Source organism: Passer montanus, unplaced genomic scaffold, assembly GCF_014805655.1.
Source record: "Passer montanus isolate IOZ18808 unplaced genomic scaffold, ASM1480565v1 scaffold2, whole genome shotgun sequence".
Lineage (NCBI taxonomy): Eukaryota > Metazoa > Chordata > Aves > Passeriformes > Passeridae > Passer > Passer montanus.
This window is the reverse complement of record NW_024366591.1, coordinates 1,985,157-2,000,026: the sequence shown is the minus strand read 5'-3', so window position 1 is coordinate 2,000,026 and position 14,870 is coordinate 1,985,157. Positions and strand designations below refer to the sequence as shown.

The 14,870-nt window shown below is 43.2% G+C and overlaps 1 protein-coding gene across 1 annotated transcript; it reads left to right on the top strand.

The window, feature by feature from the left end:
- The first annotated feature begins 8,899 nt into the window (after window positions 1-8,899).
- LOC120501096 (vitamin D 25-hydroxylase) lies at window positions 8,900-14,510 on the top strand. Its single transcript, XM_039706797.1, has 5 exons — window positions 8,900-9,178; window positions 10,771-10,912; window positions 11,206-11,838; window positions 12,828-13,157; window positions 13,763-14,510. Exons 1-5 carry the CDS (start codon window positions 8,900-8,902, stop codon window positions 13,936-13,938), a joined length of 1,560 nt encoding a protein of 519 aa, XP_039562731.1. The 3' UTR covers window positions 13,939-14,510.
- The last annotated feature ends 360 nt before the right edge of the window (window positions 14,511-14,870 follow it).

The following is a 14,870-nucleotide window of genomic DNA, read 5'->3' as shown; positions in this document are numbered from 1 at the left end:
TCGGCGCGCCCGCGGAGCGGGGCTCGCCCCCGCGCTGCCCGGCCGGGATTACCGGGCAGCTGCGCGCCGCCCATGCATCACCCGCCGAGGACCCTCTGTCACCGCAGCACCTGCCCGCTCAGGATGTTTGTCCGGGCGGGTGTTTGCCCAGGCGCAGCAAGCACCGGCCCGGCGGGGGCGGGGACACTCGACACGGGGGGGACACAAGCGGGGCGGGGAAGGGGAGAAGCGGCCCGGGAGAGATGCTCTGCAGCGCCTGGGCGCAGAGAGCGCTTCCACCGCGCCCCGAGAGACCGGGAGCGCCTCTCCTGCCCGCCCCAAGTCGCTGGGCGTCCGCCGAGCCCGGCGGCAGCGGCAGCCCCGCCGCACACGGGGACGCGCAGGGTCCCGCACCGTCCTCGGGACCCCGGAGCCACGCGGCCCCGCCCGTCCCGGCCCTGCCCTCGCTCCCCTGCGGCGCTTCCCGGCTCCCGGCGGCTGCGGTGGCAGGAGACGCCCGTGCCGCTGTCGCCGGCCCCGGCGGCGACACCGCGGCCAGCAGAGCCCCGCGCAGGGAGCGGGGCACCGGCGTGGCTGGGTGGCGCTTTCCGCTGCTCAAATGGATGGGGAGCGCTCCTGGGAACATCCCAGCGGGCTCCTCGCTTATGTTTTCACAGCCGCCGATGACAGGGTCGCTCCCGGCGGCAGGAGCCGTGTGTTCACCGGGAGATGGATGGATAAATTTGGGGGGAGCCGCGGGGCGGGTGATGTTTTGTTGATGAGATTTTAGCTGGGAAGTTTGGGAAAAAAAACCCACGAACATACAGAAACCCCTGGCGAGTGGCTGCCGTCCGGGGAGGGATGGCCGTGTCCATCGCCACCGCCTTTCGGGGCGCCCCGGCCCCGTCCCCTCCCGGCGCGGGGCGGCCACCGGCGGGCGCTGCGCCGCTTCGCCGCCCTCGTTTTGCAGAACAATTACAAAACCCTCTGGGTACTTGGGGTCTGGGTTCTGCTTTTTTTTCCAAGTGACAACCCGAAACACTTTTGGGGGTTTTTTTGGGGTTTTTTGGGGGGGTTTATCCCCCCTCCCTCCCAACACATCTTCGTAGCCCTTCACGAGCGGCAGCCCTCGAGGCGGTGGTGGAGGGGATGCTCCCTGGAAGATTTTCTCCTTCCCCCCCGCTCTGCCAAATTTGAAAGTTCGTTTTAAACAGCAGCTCCCTCGCACGTATGGTCACCACGGGAATCCCCCGGGAGAAGGAGTCTAAGTATTTGATTTAAAATCTCTTCCGTTTTCACGACTCCTGTTCTGGTTTTAAGGTACTTTTTCTGAGGATGCATTTACAAATATTAGTCAGCACCTAAAGGAATGGCTCGGCGTTTGTTTTGCTGTTTTAATATGATTTCTACAGTTACACCAACAGAAATACAGTGCAGGAACTTAAATGACTGGGCTGCCAGTATGGTATTTCTCTCTAACTTCACTCTTTCTTTTCTCTTCCTATGCTAAGAGTTAATTGTTCCCATTTCCTTTGGGTAATTATTTCCTCTGTGTCCATATAGACTGTTCCCGGGATTAAAGTTAAAACAATAAAATCCCAGACGATTCTGTTGTAAAACATATTTCAGTTTCTTCCTTTCTGGGAGGAAAAAGCTAAATTTTGCCTTGTGGCTGATTGCAGTCAGCTCAAGCCCTTCTCCTGCCAGTGTGGCTCGGTCCGGGGCTGGAGCCGGTGATCACAGGATTTCAGGTGCCAACATTTCTACTTTAAGCTTTCACAGGAAGGAGTGTAAATTTAAACCAACAGGTACGAATGCCAATAGATCCACTCCTGTGCACGTAGAGATGATGTAGCACTTGGATGTTGGCAGGCACTCCGGCTGCTCCTTGCCAGCGCTAATGGAGGGACTCCCAGCTGGAACGCTTGTCCTATTTCCCCCCTCCCCCGTGGCTGTATGTCATCTGCTCTCCCCAAACATATCTTCTTTCTTGCAAATTTCTCCTGTACGTGAGATGGAGAAGAAGGGCAGTTGTCCAGTTTGTCTATTTTTGAAGCTGTAAAAAAGAGGATTTTCACAGGATGACGTTCTTCTGTTGCTCGATAAATCCAAACCCAAAGGTTAAACGTTCATGGAAAATCTAGGAGAGAGGGGTACTTTGCAGCACTGCACTAAGAAAGTGAGACATTTACTGAAACAATCTGTTCCAAGGTACTTGTTCTGCCTTTTTCAGTGCTGGGTATAGATTCAAAGCAGATTAAATAAAAAGGCTCAGAATGACGGGATTCTTTTTATTTATTTATTTCAAGAAATCAGATTGTTTAATGCAACCCCCAGCTCCACATAAAAGGAATTTCGTTTTCAGATAAATTTGTTTTAATTTTTAGAGAATAAGAAAAATCTGGGCTATTTTATAGTGACTTTCTCTACATTAAATGCAACTTCTTACAATATTATACTCTTTGATACCATTTAAACCAATATATTTTAAAGAGTGATCTTTTTTTTTCTACTGTAAATATTGCCATTATATTGAGAAGCCACAGATACTGTAGTGAAGTTCTGAAATGCTATCAGATGGAATGCTGGTAAAAAAAATACTGCATTTATATATTATGGTGCAATTTTTGTTCAATACTAAAATGTAGTTCATCAAGAAAGATAGGACTGTGAGCTGCACAGGTAAAATCTTCATTTCCGTGATTGGTTCATATCAGAGAAAAGTGGACCCTATCAAAATGAAAGGGGAGACAGTGATGATGCCATGATCCACAAACACAGTAAATTCTCCACGAGGGAGGTGAGTGTGATTCGGGTCTCTGCTCTAAGTTTGTTCTTCATAACAACTAATCAAGATTTTTTCAGGTAAGGGCAAGTTATGATAAAGCCAACTTTAAAAATCACATGCTCTTTCTTTACAAGGAGAACTTGGGGAGTCACTTCACTGCTCCTTAAGAAGCTTCTGCAAGCCACGTGGGGCAAGATGAACAGAGCTAACATTCTAACATTCATTCTAACATTTCATTGTAACCCACCGTTCTGTAGAAAATGAAATGAACTAAGCCAGAGTGAATGGGGTCGTGCTGCTGTAAAAGCAAGCTGTGTGTTAGCAGGAGTGTCTTGTTTGAGGCCTGGGAGGTAATCCTTGCAGTCTACCTTTTGCTGATAAGATCTAGACCAAAAAGACTTGGGTAAGTTGGAGAAAGTCCAGAAAAATACCAGTAGGGATTATCAGAGATCCCATATAAGGATTTAGGGAAACAGGCTCAAAGACCAGGGAAATGTAACTGAAGGAAAGACTATGGGGAAAGATGATAACAAAAATATAAATACTTGTCCTGAAATAATAACAATCTGTAATCTGGTGCTATATTATATACTATAGTCTTGAAGGGCAACAAAGGAGACACCACACTTGAGAAAAGCTTTCTACAAGTGAGATTAATGAGAGGCAAGAGTAGGTTGCATCTCAGTTATGGCACTGAAAGCTCTTTCAGTGGAGGATTTCATGGCATGTTACTCTAACATCTGTCAGGAGTGACATATATAGGTGAGATACTGTGGGAAAGGAGTATAATCCATTACATTTGTTCTCTTCATACCTTTCTCCTCCAATTTCTGTGACACCATAATTTGAAAAGCTGGAGAATGGCTTAAACTCTGAAACCAACACTATAACTTTTGTAGGCATTCAGTTTTGCAAAACTTACATCCCTAATTGTTCAAATTATTTCCTCAATCCTGCTGCCATAGTCTCTGAAAAAACATATTCAGATTTAGCATAAGCTTACATCAGCTTACCCACATAAATAATATTGTACCAATCTATCTTGTGGTTTGGTTTGAATTTGGCCCAAAAAAAAAAAAAAAGAGCTTCTTTTTTATAAAAATGCAGTACTTTCCTGAGAACCAGAACACTGATATAAATCCCAACACTAAAGCATTTCCTTTTTAATGGACATTAAATCTGGATTTGGGCTGCTTCAGTGCCTGCTTTTGAGAAAGTGGAACTGCTGTTGAGCTAATTAGTGAAAAATCTATGAATCACTCTGGAAGCAAATTTTCCTCCAAAACGCTTTAGAAAAGCTCCAAGGCTGATTTAGGACAGACAATTTAAACAGAAGATCAGGGTTGCATTGGTTTAATCTCCTTGAAATCTTCTTATCACACAAAAACCCCAAAAGATTCTGTAGGTTCTGTGGCACTTTTCCTGGATATGTTCAAAATCCAGTTTGGAATAATCCTTTAAACCAGACTGGGCCATGCTGTCCTGCCCTGAGGTTTGCTTGGCCAGGCAGCAGTGGCAGCCCACAGGGACGTTTGCTATGACTTTGTCACATTCTGTCCTGCCTTAGCACAGCTCAGCCTCCGAGCAGGTTACTCCAGCCCTCTCCTGCCACCAGGAAACTCATTCCCTCCCTCTGACAACTGGCACAATTCCAGTTCTGTCCCAGACTACACCTCCAGCAGGCTGACAAGGAGAGCCCTTCACACTCAGCAGAGGCAGGGTCAGACTTGCAGCATTACCAGGGTAGCACTGAGGGGATGCACTACAGAGGAAAACCTCACCCTGAAAATGTTTCAAAATCAGCACTGACTTGCACTCCTTTTTTTTTTTTTTTGCATTCTCCAGGTAAAATGAGAGTTGAAAAAAACACCTCCAAACAGAAAACTAATCCTGTTAAACAACAGCATGGTTATAAAACTTTGATTTCATTGCTTGCACAAGTACTGTGATACTATCTTATATATTGTCAGAGCATGTCTGTGAAAATAAGGTGAGAAACTGTTTCTCAAGCTCTCGAGTTAATCCTTGCTTCTTGTTTACAGGATGTTAGAAGAGTGGAAGTCCTCCTGTCATCATTTCATCCTTTGTCCTGCCAGTACTGAGGTCTGATGAAGCCACAGGGTAACTCAGAGCTTTCCTCAGTCCCTCCCAGAGCCAGGCAGAGTCCTGACATTGTTAGGTCCTACAGCACTGATTTAGCCTCTGCCTTCAGTGAAATTTGGGGCTGAAAAAGATCTCTGTCCTTATATACTGGTAAATAGCTTGTGAAGGCAAAGGCTATTACAACATGATATTTGCTAATCTACTTTCAGCAGAGTTTCTCAGAACCCATAGTCCTATGAGACCATCAATTAAAAAGATGAATTTCTAAATTTATGCATAGAATTGACCTAAGTATACTCCGAAAGAACCAGAAAATACAACATGCCAAAACTATTTCTCAAGTTAAGCCAGTCTCCAGCCTTCTGAGTCTGCTTGACAGACATGAAATGTTTAGGTGGAGTAGGACTGTGATGAAAGAAAAGGATGTGACTGAAGGAAATGGTGGGGATTTTCTCAGCAACCAATCACCAAATTCACAAGGGAAAACATCAGATGTGTTTTTCTGTTTTAGATAATGTGTAAAGCACCAGCATCATCACAGGCTTGGCTCAGGAGATAATTGTGACATGGAAGTGGATCATTCTCTATGATGACACAGGTTAAAAAGAGCTTTGTGAGTGTAATAGATAACATCTGCACATTAGTCTAAACTTGTCAGTGGGCTTGTGAAATTAATTTCTTTCATGACAAGCATGCCTGATTCACATACATCTGTAAAGATCTCTCTTTTTTCCCTAGTCCACCACCAAAGGCAAGGAGCAAAACCTTTACACATCTGTCTATAAAGAAGTTGTTTTCCTGAACTTTACAAATCATGTCATTATTTCATTGAACAAGAGACATTACTACAGGAATGGAAAACACTTTAACCTGATAAAGCTTTACCTTGTTTTCCAGCTACAATGTCAACTCTGAAGAATAAGAAAACCAGAGCCTGTTTCAAAGCTGGAGCTAAATACAAGTTTGTGAGTATTTTAATGGAACTTGGAAAAAGCTTCATTTTTCTCCTCACAATTATCATCAAGATCTTAACATTGCTATACAGAGAACAGCCACACCTGGCAGTATATTTCTTCAAAAGTCAAAGCTATATATAAGTATGTGTAGTCAAAGAATACAAAGCCAAATAATTGCTTTGTGATTTTCCTGAGAGGACAGGAACACAATCATTTCCTGTTACTCCAACTTCTGCTTATAGAATTTCTAGTGCAAAGTAATTGCAAAACTTGATGACTAGAATGTTTTAGAATTTAATAAAGATACATGCATTAATGGGTTTCTTTACTCAGCCATCATTTTTATAATTCAAATTAAAAAACCTTTATTCGTCCTATAAGTTTGCTCATTTGATCATCCATTATTAAGATGAGTAAAACATTCCCAAAGAAGCAATTCAGCATAAGCTGCCCACACACTTCTGAAAGAATGAATGAATGAATGAAAAAAAAATTAAAAAATAAAAAGATCAATCAGAAACTGGCAAGGAATCCTGTGCTTGGACAGCAATTGGAGTCTTGCATCCCTAAACCTGCATCCTTAAGTGATTTCATCTGTCTACAAGGGTTTATTTATCACTTACTTTTGAGAAGTTTCAGTCATCTTTGTCCATGCTGCTCCATTTAATCACGCATCTTTTAGAGGTTCTCAGACCTTTAATCTTGGTTGACTCACTATCTTTAGCATTTGGCTTGACCAAAATGGATTTTATTTTTCTGCAATCACGCTTTTCAGTTTCCCTTCCTCTGTTACAGTGCTTAACATCACTGTCTCTTGTCCATCCCCATGGCTAAAACACTCTGGTAAGGTCAGTTTTGACTGCTCTCCCCTGTGCTTGAAGATACTTGTCAAATATTGTTGGCTTTCCCTCCACTACAAATCTATTCCTTTCTTTTCAGTCAAATATTTGGACTTTTCTTCTGTATCTTTTTCCCCTCTCTTCTTGGATCTTTCCTATGGTTTTTTTTTCCCTTTTCACCCCTTCAAAACGCTTGCTGCCAAAACTGTTAATTACCTTTCTTTTCTTACATGGATGCAGTGGAAATCATGATCATCTAAAACTTTGTGTATTTAACACTTCAATAACAGAGCATTGAAGATAAGCTGCAAAAATAAATCAAAGCAATAGTACCTCTACCTATGTTTTCTCAGACATTTAAGCATGTGCACATCTTACTCCTTAGCAATTTCTCTTCGTTCTTCCTCTGACTGGAGCCAAGCTGAGGTCCTGAATCTTTGGTGAGAATTCTTTAGGCACTGGCATTGAAAATACTGGTATTTTTTGCAGATATGACCCAAATAATTAAGACACCGGGCAGTATCACACTGAAATAAAGGATGAAGAAATAACTTGGAAGAAGAATGAACCTCCAGCAGGTCTGAACCCACTTCTTTGTATTCTGACAAACTTGGTAAGATTTTGATACAAGACGCTGGCATTGACACAAGTTATTAATGAGGTACATCAGCATAAATTTCTCATCTTTAGATCTTATCAATGTACTTAATTCAACAAGAAAGACATCTCAGGTTAGAAACATGTGGCTCAGAAATTGTAATGGGCCAGGAATGCTTCTGTTATTCCTAAAATTGGGTGTAAAATAGTAGTAATGTAATGACAAAATCAACATGAATGGAAACAAATCTGGGTTTGTTTATGAAGTGCCTTGCCAAGAATGCCACATGGCACAGCAACATTGCTCTCTGACCCCTGCCTTACGGATCTCGGCCTCTTCTGCAGCTCAAGCCCTCGTTCCTGAGCCAGCATCCCACTAAGTGACAACAACTTTGCACATTAAATGTGTGATCTCCGAGCTGCTCGGTCACAAGGGCCGGGGACGTTCACCCATGCCACCGTGCTGCCTGCGAGGGCAGGGACCCTTTCCTGCTGCTGGCTGGCTGGGCCATGGCCGGGTCAGGAGCCCAGGCTGGGCTGCACAGCACGGGAATCATGGACATCACACCTGGAGCTGCCACAAATCTGTCCAGAACACATCTGCCAGAGGGAATCACCGTGGGCTTCACCAGCCCAAGCCTCCCCAAGCCCGAAGCGTGCCCGGGAAAGACAATGGCATCCTGGCCTGGATCAGGAATAGTGTGGCCAGCAGGAGCAGGGAGGTCATCCTTCCCCTGTACTCAGCACTGCTGAGGCCACACCTCGAGTGCTGTGTCCAGTTCTGGCTCCTCAGTTTGGGAAGGACATTGAGATGCTGGAGAGTGTCCAGAGGAGGCAACGAGGCTGGAGAGGGGCTGGGAACACAAGCTCTGTGAGGAACAACTGAGGGAGCTGGGGGTGTTTAGCCTGGAGAAAAAGAGACTCAGGGGTGACATTATCACTCTCTACAGCTCCCTGAAGGGTGCTTGTGCTCAGGTGGGATCGGTCTCTTTCTCCAGGCAGCAGCTGACAGAACAAGAGGTCACAGTCTACAGCTGCACCAAGGGAAATATAGGTTAGACACCGGGGAGGGCCGGCTCGGCACGGCTCGGCACGGCTCGGCACGGCACGGGGAGCTGCCGCCCTGCCCGCGGCGGTACCGGGAGCGCAGGGCTCCGCGCCTCAAAGCGCGGTGTTTGAGATGCTTACAGCCCTTCAGCCTAACTATGTAAAAACTAATCTTTTTCCCTTTTCCCCCTCTTTTTACTTTCTTCTGTATCGCGCGTTTCTTTCCATCAGCCAGCTTTAGGCGGCCAATCTCTTACGAGCTTCGTAAAAGTTGTTGGACTCGATGATCTTGAAGTTCTCTTCCAACCTTGTGATTCTGTCATCTCCAAACTGCGCGGCTGCGATCCTAGAGAGACTTAACAGGGAGCAGAGAACTGCCGGTCCCTCCCCGCAGCTGCCACTGCCGGCGGGCGTTCCGACACTGCACAAACCCCGAGGGGCCCGCTAGGTATTGTTCCGGTAAAAAAAAAAAAAAAAAAAAAAAAAAAAAAAAAAAAAAAAAAAAAAAAAAAAAAAAAAAAAAAAAAAAAAAAAAAAAAAAGAAGAAGGAGCAGCGCTGCTGACGCGTTGGGCGGAGCCTCCGCGGGCCAATGCTCGGCGGCGGGACGGGGACGCGAGGAGGAAGCGGCGGCGGCGGCGGGGCCGATGCGGGTGGCGGCGGAGGAGCCGGGGCGCCCGGCTGGCTGCTGCCGCTGGCGGCGGTGCCGGCGCTGCTGCTGGCGCTGGTGGTGCGGCAGCTGCTGAAGCAGCGGCGGCCGCCCGGCTTCCCGCCCGGCCCCGCGGGGCTGCCGCTGCTCGGCAACATCCCCGCGCTGGGCGCCGAGCAGCCGCACGTCTACCTGCGGCGGCAGAGCCAGATCCACGGGCAGGTACCGCCGCCCCGGGGCCCGCGGGGGCGGGGAGGGCCGGCACAGCTCGGCACGGCACGGCACGGCTCGGCACGGCTCGGCTCGGCACGGCACGGCACGGCTCGGCTCGGCACGGGGAGCTGCCGCCCTGCCCGCGGCGGTACCGGGAGCGCAGGGCTCCGCGCCTCAGAGCGCGGTGTTTGAGATGCTTACAGCCCTTCAGCCTAACTATGTAAAAACTAATCTTTTCCCTTTTTTTTTTCCCTCTTTTTACTTTCTTCTGTATCGCGCGTTTCTTTCCATCAGCCAGCTTTAGGCGGCCAGTCTCTTACGAGCTTCGTAAAAGTTAACTCCCAACTAGATCTAACGTGTATTTTTATAATTAAAAAAAAAAAAGTAAATGTTCTTCAAGCAAAGTACTAGGATAAGTAGAATGGAAATAGGAAGGAAATGTGCTGTCGAATAAAGCAAGCTTTCTACTTGCCTGGAATGCTGTACGAAGTTTCAGTCATCTGGTCTCAGAAAGAATCCTGCAGAATTTGAGGGAAACAGCATATTAGGATTTGGGGGGACTCTGAAAAAATAGAGTTTAAAAAAAAAAAATCGTGTATGATGTAGGAATAAAGATCAACAAGTTAGACCAAAGTATACAAACCTCACAGATGGTTTACAGAAATATACCGGGACTGTCTTCTTGACACATAAAAAAGAAGAGCCATTATAACAGTGATAATACCAAGTTTTCTAAAATAAAATAGACTCATAGAATAATTTAGGTTAGAAAAGACCCTTAAGATGATCGAGTCCAACTGTTAACCCAGCATTGCCAAGTCTGTCACTAAACCATGTCCCCAAATGTCACATCTACACAGCTTTTAAATGCCTCCCAGTATGACGACTCCACTACTTCCCCTGGCAGCCTGTTCCAGTGCCTGACAACCCTTTGGGTGACAATCCAGTTGTCACAGAATGTATAATTAGGATAACATAATTTCTTATTGTGGAGGTCACCAGCTTTGACATGGAGAAAAGTCTAAAGATTTGTAATGGTAAAAATAGAGATTTCTAACACCGAGGGAATGTATGGAAAGGGATTTAAGGAGTCAGGTTTAGGCTCAGTTTTAATTATTAAAATGTAGATTCAGATTTAATTTTTTAAAAAATCCTGTATGTGCCTTCTGCAGGCTGTATTGTGCCTTTCTCCAAAGCACCTTGTGCTAACCACTTGTAGAAAAGGAAGCTGGGCCTAGCTGGGCTCTGCTCTCAGTTGTTGGCTGTCACCTTGGCTCTCACTCCTCTCTAGGGACTACATGAAGGTGTCCCCAGTCCTTAATTTGGAGGGCTGGTTTCTTTAGGTGCACAGCAAAGCACAGAATGTAGTGTGGGCTAATTAATTTTATTTTTTAACAAAGCAAATGAGCTTACCAGAGACTCTCCTGTGTAATGGCACATCTGTCCCACCTCTGGCCACCTGTGTGCCCTGCTGAAGGTTATTCAGCTCTGCATTTCACATTGACGTTTAGCATCATTTCACTTTTTCATTCCTTGTTCTCCAGACTGGGTTGTACTAGCATTTGACACTTTTTATTCCTTTTTTTTCTCTCCCCCCAAAGATCTTCAGCCTTGACCTCGGGGGTATATCTGCTGTTGTGCTGAATGGCTACGATGCAGTGAAGGAATGCCTTGTCCATCAAAGTGAAATTTTTGCAGACAGGCCGTCTCTTCCCTTGTTCAAGAAGCTGACCAACATGGGAGGTGAGTGCTAATCTCTTTTGTATAAAAATGTAATTTTTGTCCCATACATGACATGAAGCATCTGCTTTAGCCAGTTCTGTACTTGATGTCCTTTCATAAAATACTTGATGCTTCTGTAAAGATATTTGGAAAGGAATGTCACTCGTGGACTATGCTCCATAGCAAGATGTGCAAAATATTTTGTCTCATTTTTTGTCTTGTTGAATTATTTCATTATCTTATGGGGGAAGAAAAATAAAATACTGTGTCAAAAAATACATTGCATAAAATACTGTGTCAAAATATTTTTTCAGGCTTACTGAACAGTAAATATGGCAGAGGATGGACAGAACACCGCAAATTAGCTGTAAATACCTTTCGAGTTTTTGGATATGGTCAAAAGTCCTTTGAACACAAAATTTCTGAAGAATCTCTGTTTTTTCTTGATGCCATTGATACGTACAAAGGCAGACCCTTTGATCTTAAGCACTTGATAACAAATGCTGTTTCAAACATTACTAATTTGATTATTTTTGGAGAACGTTTCACATACGAAGATACAGAATTTCAGCACATGATTGAGATTTTTAGTGAAAACATTGAATTAGCTGCTAGTGCTTCTGTATTTTTATATAATGCTTTTCCTTGGATTGGTATCTTGCCATTTGGGAAACACCAGCAGCTGTTTAAAAATGCAGCTGAAGTCTATGAGTTTCTTCATGAGCTTATTGAACGTGTCTCTGAAAATAGGAAGCCTCAGTCACCTCGACATTTCGTAGATGCATATTTAGATGAGATGGATTGCAATGGAAACGACCCAGAATCTACATATTCAAGAGAAAATTTAATTTTCTCCGTTGGAGAACTCATCATAGCTGGGACGGAAACCACAACAAATGTTTTAAGATGGGCAGTGTTATTTATGGCTCTTTATCCAAACATTCAAGGTAAGAATTTTGCCATTTTGAGGAACTGATTCACTTTCCTGTTGCAGACTTAAAATGCTTTTTCAAAGTGGTGCATTGATCCATAATCATCACCAAAAAAAAGCTTTGTATATATTATTCTATTGTGTCATTTACTAAATATACTATGGACTTGTTTTAAATGCAGACAAAGAGGATATCAAAAGTCAAGTGTCATGATAAAATTTTAACATATTATTTTGTGAAGACATTTTTATGAAGCTTTAATACTTTTAAGTATTTCTAATATATTTAGGTTTAGCATTGTGATGCATGATCTGTTGTTGGCAGATATACTAATCTATGTAGTTAATAAATAATAAGAAAATGTAATTAAATATGAAGGTAATAAACTAAATTAAAAATGTACAGGTGTCAGCAAAAATGTAAATCAGGTTGTGGTAACAATTTAGGTACAATTCTTTTTATCTTACATTCCCCAGTTCACAACAGATTTACATATGATAGACAGGAATACTTACACTTTGGGAAGACCAGAAATGGCATTTAAAAATAAAAATATGTGTTACAGTCATTGTGAAGTAAGACAGCAATAGATGTCTGAGTGTTAGCCCAGACACTGTGAGGAGAAGTTTGGATTCCAGAAGTGAAGAGTCACATTTCTGGTTTCACTGCCTCCACTTTTCCTGCCAAAACCTTATCAGTGCTTGGTTCAGCTGGGGCTTCCAGGATTTGGAAGAAGAGAGGCCCAGATAACTTGGAAAGTTCTTGCTGTACTTTGACCAAAAAATATCACTCTAATATCAATTTCACCATTGTTTCAGAATGGGGATAATAACACTAGCCATGGATAGGAATATAGAGTCTAAATTTAAAAGCTTGTAAGCTACTGTTTTTTGTATATCATGTTTCAATATGCTTTTAAAATGTATGTATATACACAAATATTTTAGCTGAAATTAGAATGTAAAGGCTATCACAAAATAAACCTCAGCTTTTATTCCTAACAGGACAAGTTCAGAAAGAAATTGATCTTGTCATTGGTCCAAACAAAATGCCCACCTTGGAAGAGAAGTGCAAGATGCCCTACACGGAGGCTGTTCTGCACGAGGTGCTGAGGTTCTGTAACATCGTCCCGCTGGGGATTTTCCATGCCACTTCCAAAGACACTGTTGTGCGTGGTTACACCATTCCTGGAGGCACCACAGTCATTACCAACCTCTACTCTGTTCACTTTGATGAAAAATACTGGAGCAATCCAGAAGTGTTTTTTCCTGAGAGGTTTTTGGACAGTAATGGGCAGTTTGTCAAGAAAGATGCGTTTATTCCATTTTCCCTAGGTAAGAGCAATTCCTTCCACTGATCCTTTTCACAAATCCAGGGATGTGTAAAGTATAAGGGATGGCAATAAATGGACAGAATGATATCCTCAGTTCTGATTTAAAGACATCCAATATAACTCAATTTAAAGATATTCAATATAATGTGCTCTGGAGATAACAAATTTTAGCATAATGTCTTTTATATAGATGAGATTAGTTTTGTATATAAACTAATAAAAATTCTCCTTACGAAGTTCTAATAATTGCCAGTTAATAATGACTGGCAGTAGATGTAATTAAGAAAATAGTAGGGGGAAAAGGCTAAAATTCACAATGTCATTTTTTCAAGCATTTTCCATCTAGACTGGCACTTCAAGACAAGATACAGTAACAAGTCTATCTAAATCAATTTGACAGAATTGGTTTCAATGGCATTTGTGAGCAACAAATTCTCTAAAGTCAGTTTCTTAGTGTAAGTATCACCTATCCTTCTTACAAAATACTGCCACCAGGTTCACAGAGCACTCCTAGAACACAGAAATGACCATTCCTATTCATCGTAAGAGCGAAAATGTGACCGAAGTTATCTTAAACCTTTTTAAAACCTTTTTTTTTCAATTCAGGAAGAAGACATTGCCTTGGAGAACAGCTGGCTCGAATGGAAATGTTTATTTTTTTCACCTCGTTGCTACAGCGGTTTCACCTGCATTTCCCCCATGGAGTGATCCCAGAGCTGAAGCCCAGGTTAGGGATGACCCTACAGCCACAGCCGTACCTCGTCTGCGCCGAGAGGCGGTGAAGGAAGGGCTGAGCTGGGCAGGGGAGCACAGTGCTCCAAGCTGCAGCTCAGGATCCACTTTGCCTTCTATTCCTAAATGTGTTCAAGCCAGAGTAACAAAAATTTAAAGAACTGATAGGTTTTTTTTTAACTTTTTTAAACTCTGAAATAAAAACCAGAACCAAAGGTGTGGAACACATCCTGATGTTTTCACTCCAGAAGACTGTGTTGACTCTAACTTCTGATACAGTTTTTAAATACTTAATTACTAAACAAGCAATTTTACTTTGAGAGGATATTTTCATAAGCATGGAGAGTATGGTTCAAATTGTTTGTGCTTGAATTCATCCATGGAAATATCATTTACATTATTCCAGTTAAGCCATTCTTTATAATTAACCATTAAATTTTCGTGGCTAAAGGGACTTTAAAAGGTATCTATTTAAATATCTGTAACCAAGAATAAACTATATTTTCCAGCCTTGAAAAACAGATTGTCTCTTAAAGCATTTTAATCCTTTCTCCTTGCCTATCTTCCCAGTTGGTCATAATTTTCTAAGGAATCAGATAACCATGAATTCACTTTTAGGATCTTTTATGGCTTGCTTCTCACTTAGCATCATACACAAAGTCTTCAGTTATTGCCATACTCCTGACAATCACAGGCCTTTTTTTTTCTCCAGTATATTGCATTTCCAGACCCCTGTCCTCCACTGCCTCCCGATACAAAGTACTATGTAATGATTAATCTCTGCTTAAATAGTCTGAAAAAGCCAGTATTTGTGTTACCAGAGTCACATGCAACTATACTGCAAGTAAAGAAAATAAATTCTGACCAGAGGAGAGACTTTCTAGGGAGGGCAAGTGCAATAGGATGGGGAGAAACAGATTTTAAATTAATTTTAAGAACAAAGTTTAGGTGCAAGGGTTACACTTGACTTCTGCCAGCTTCA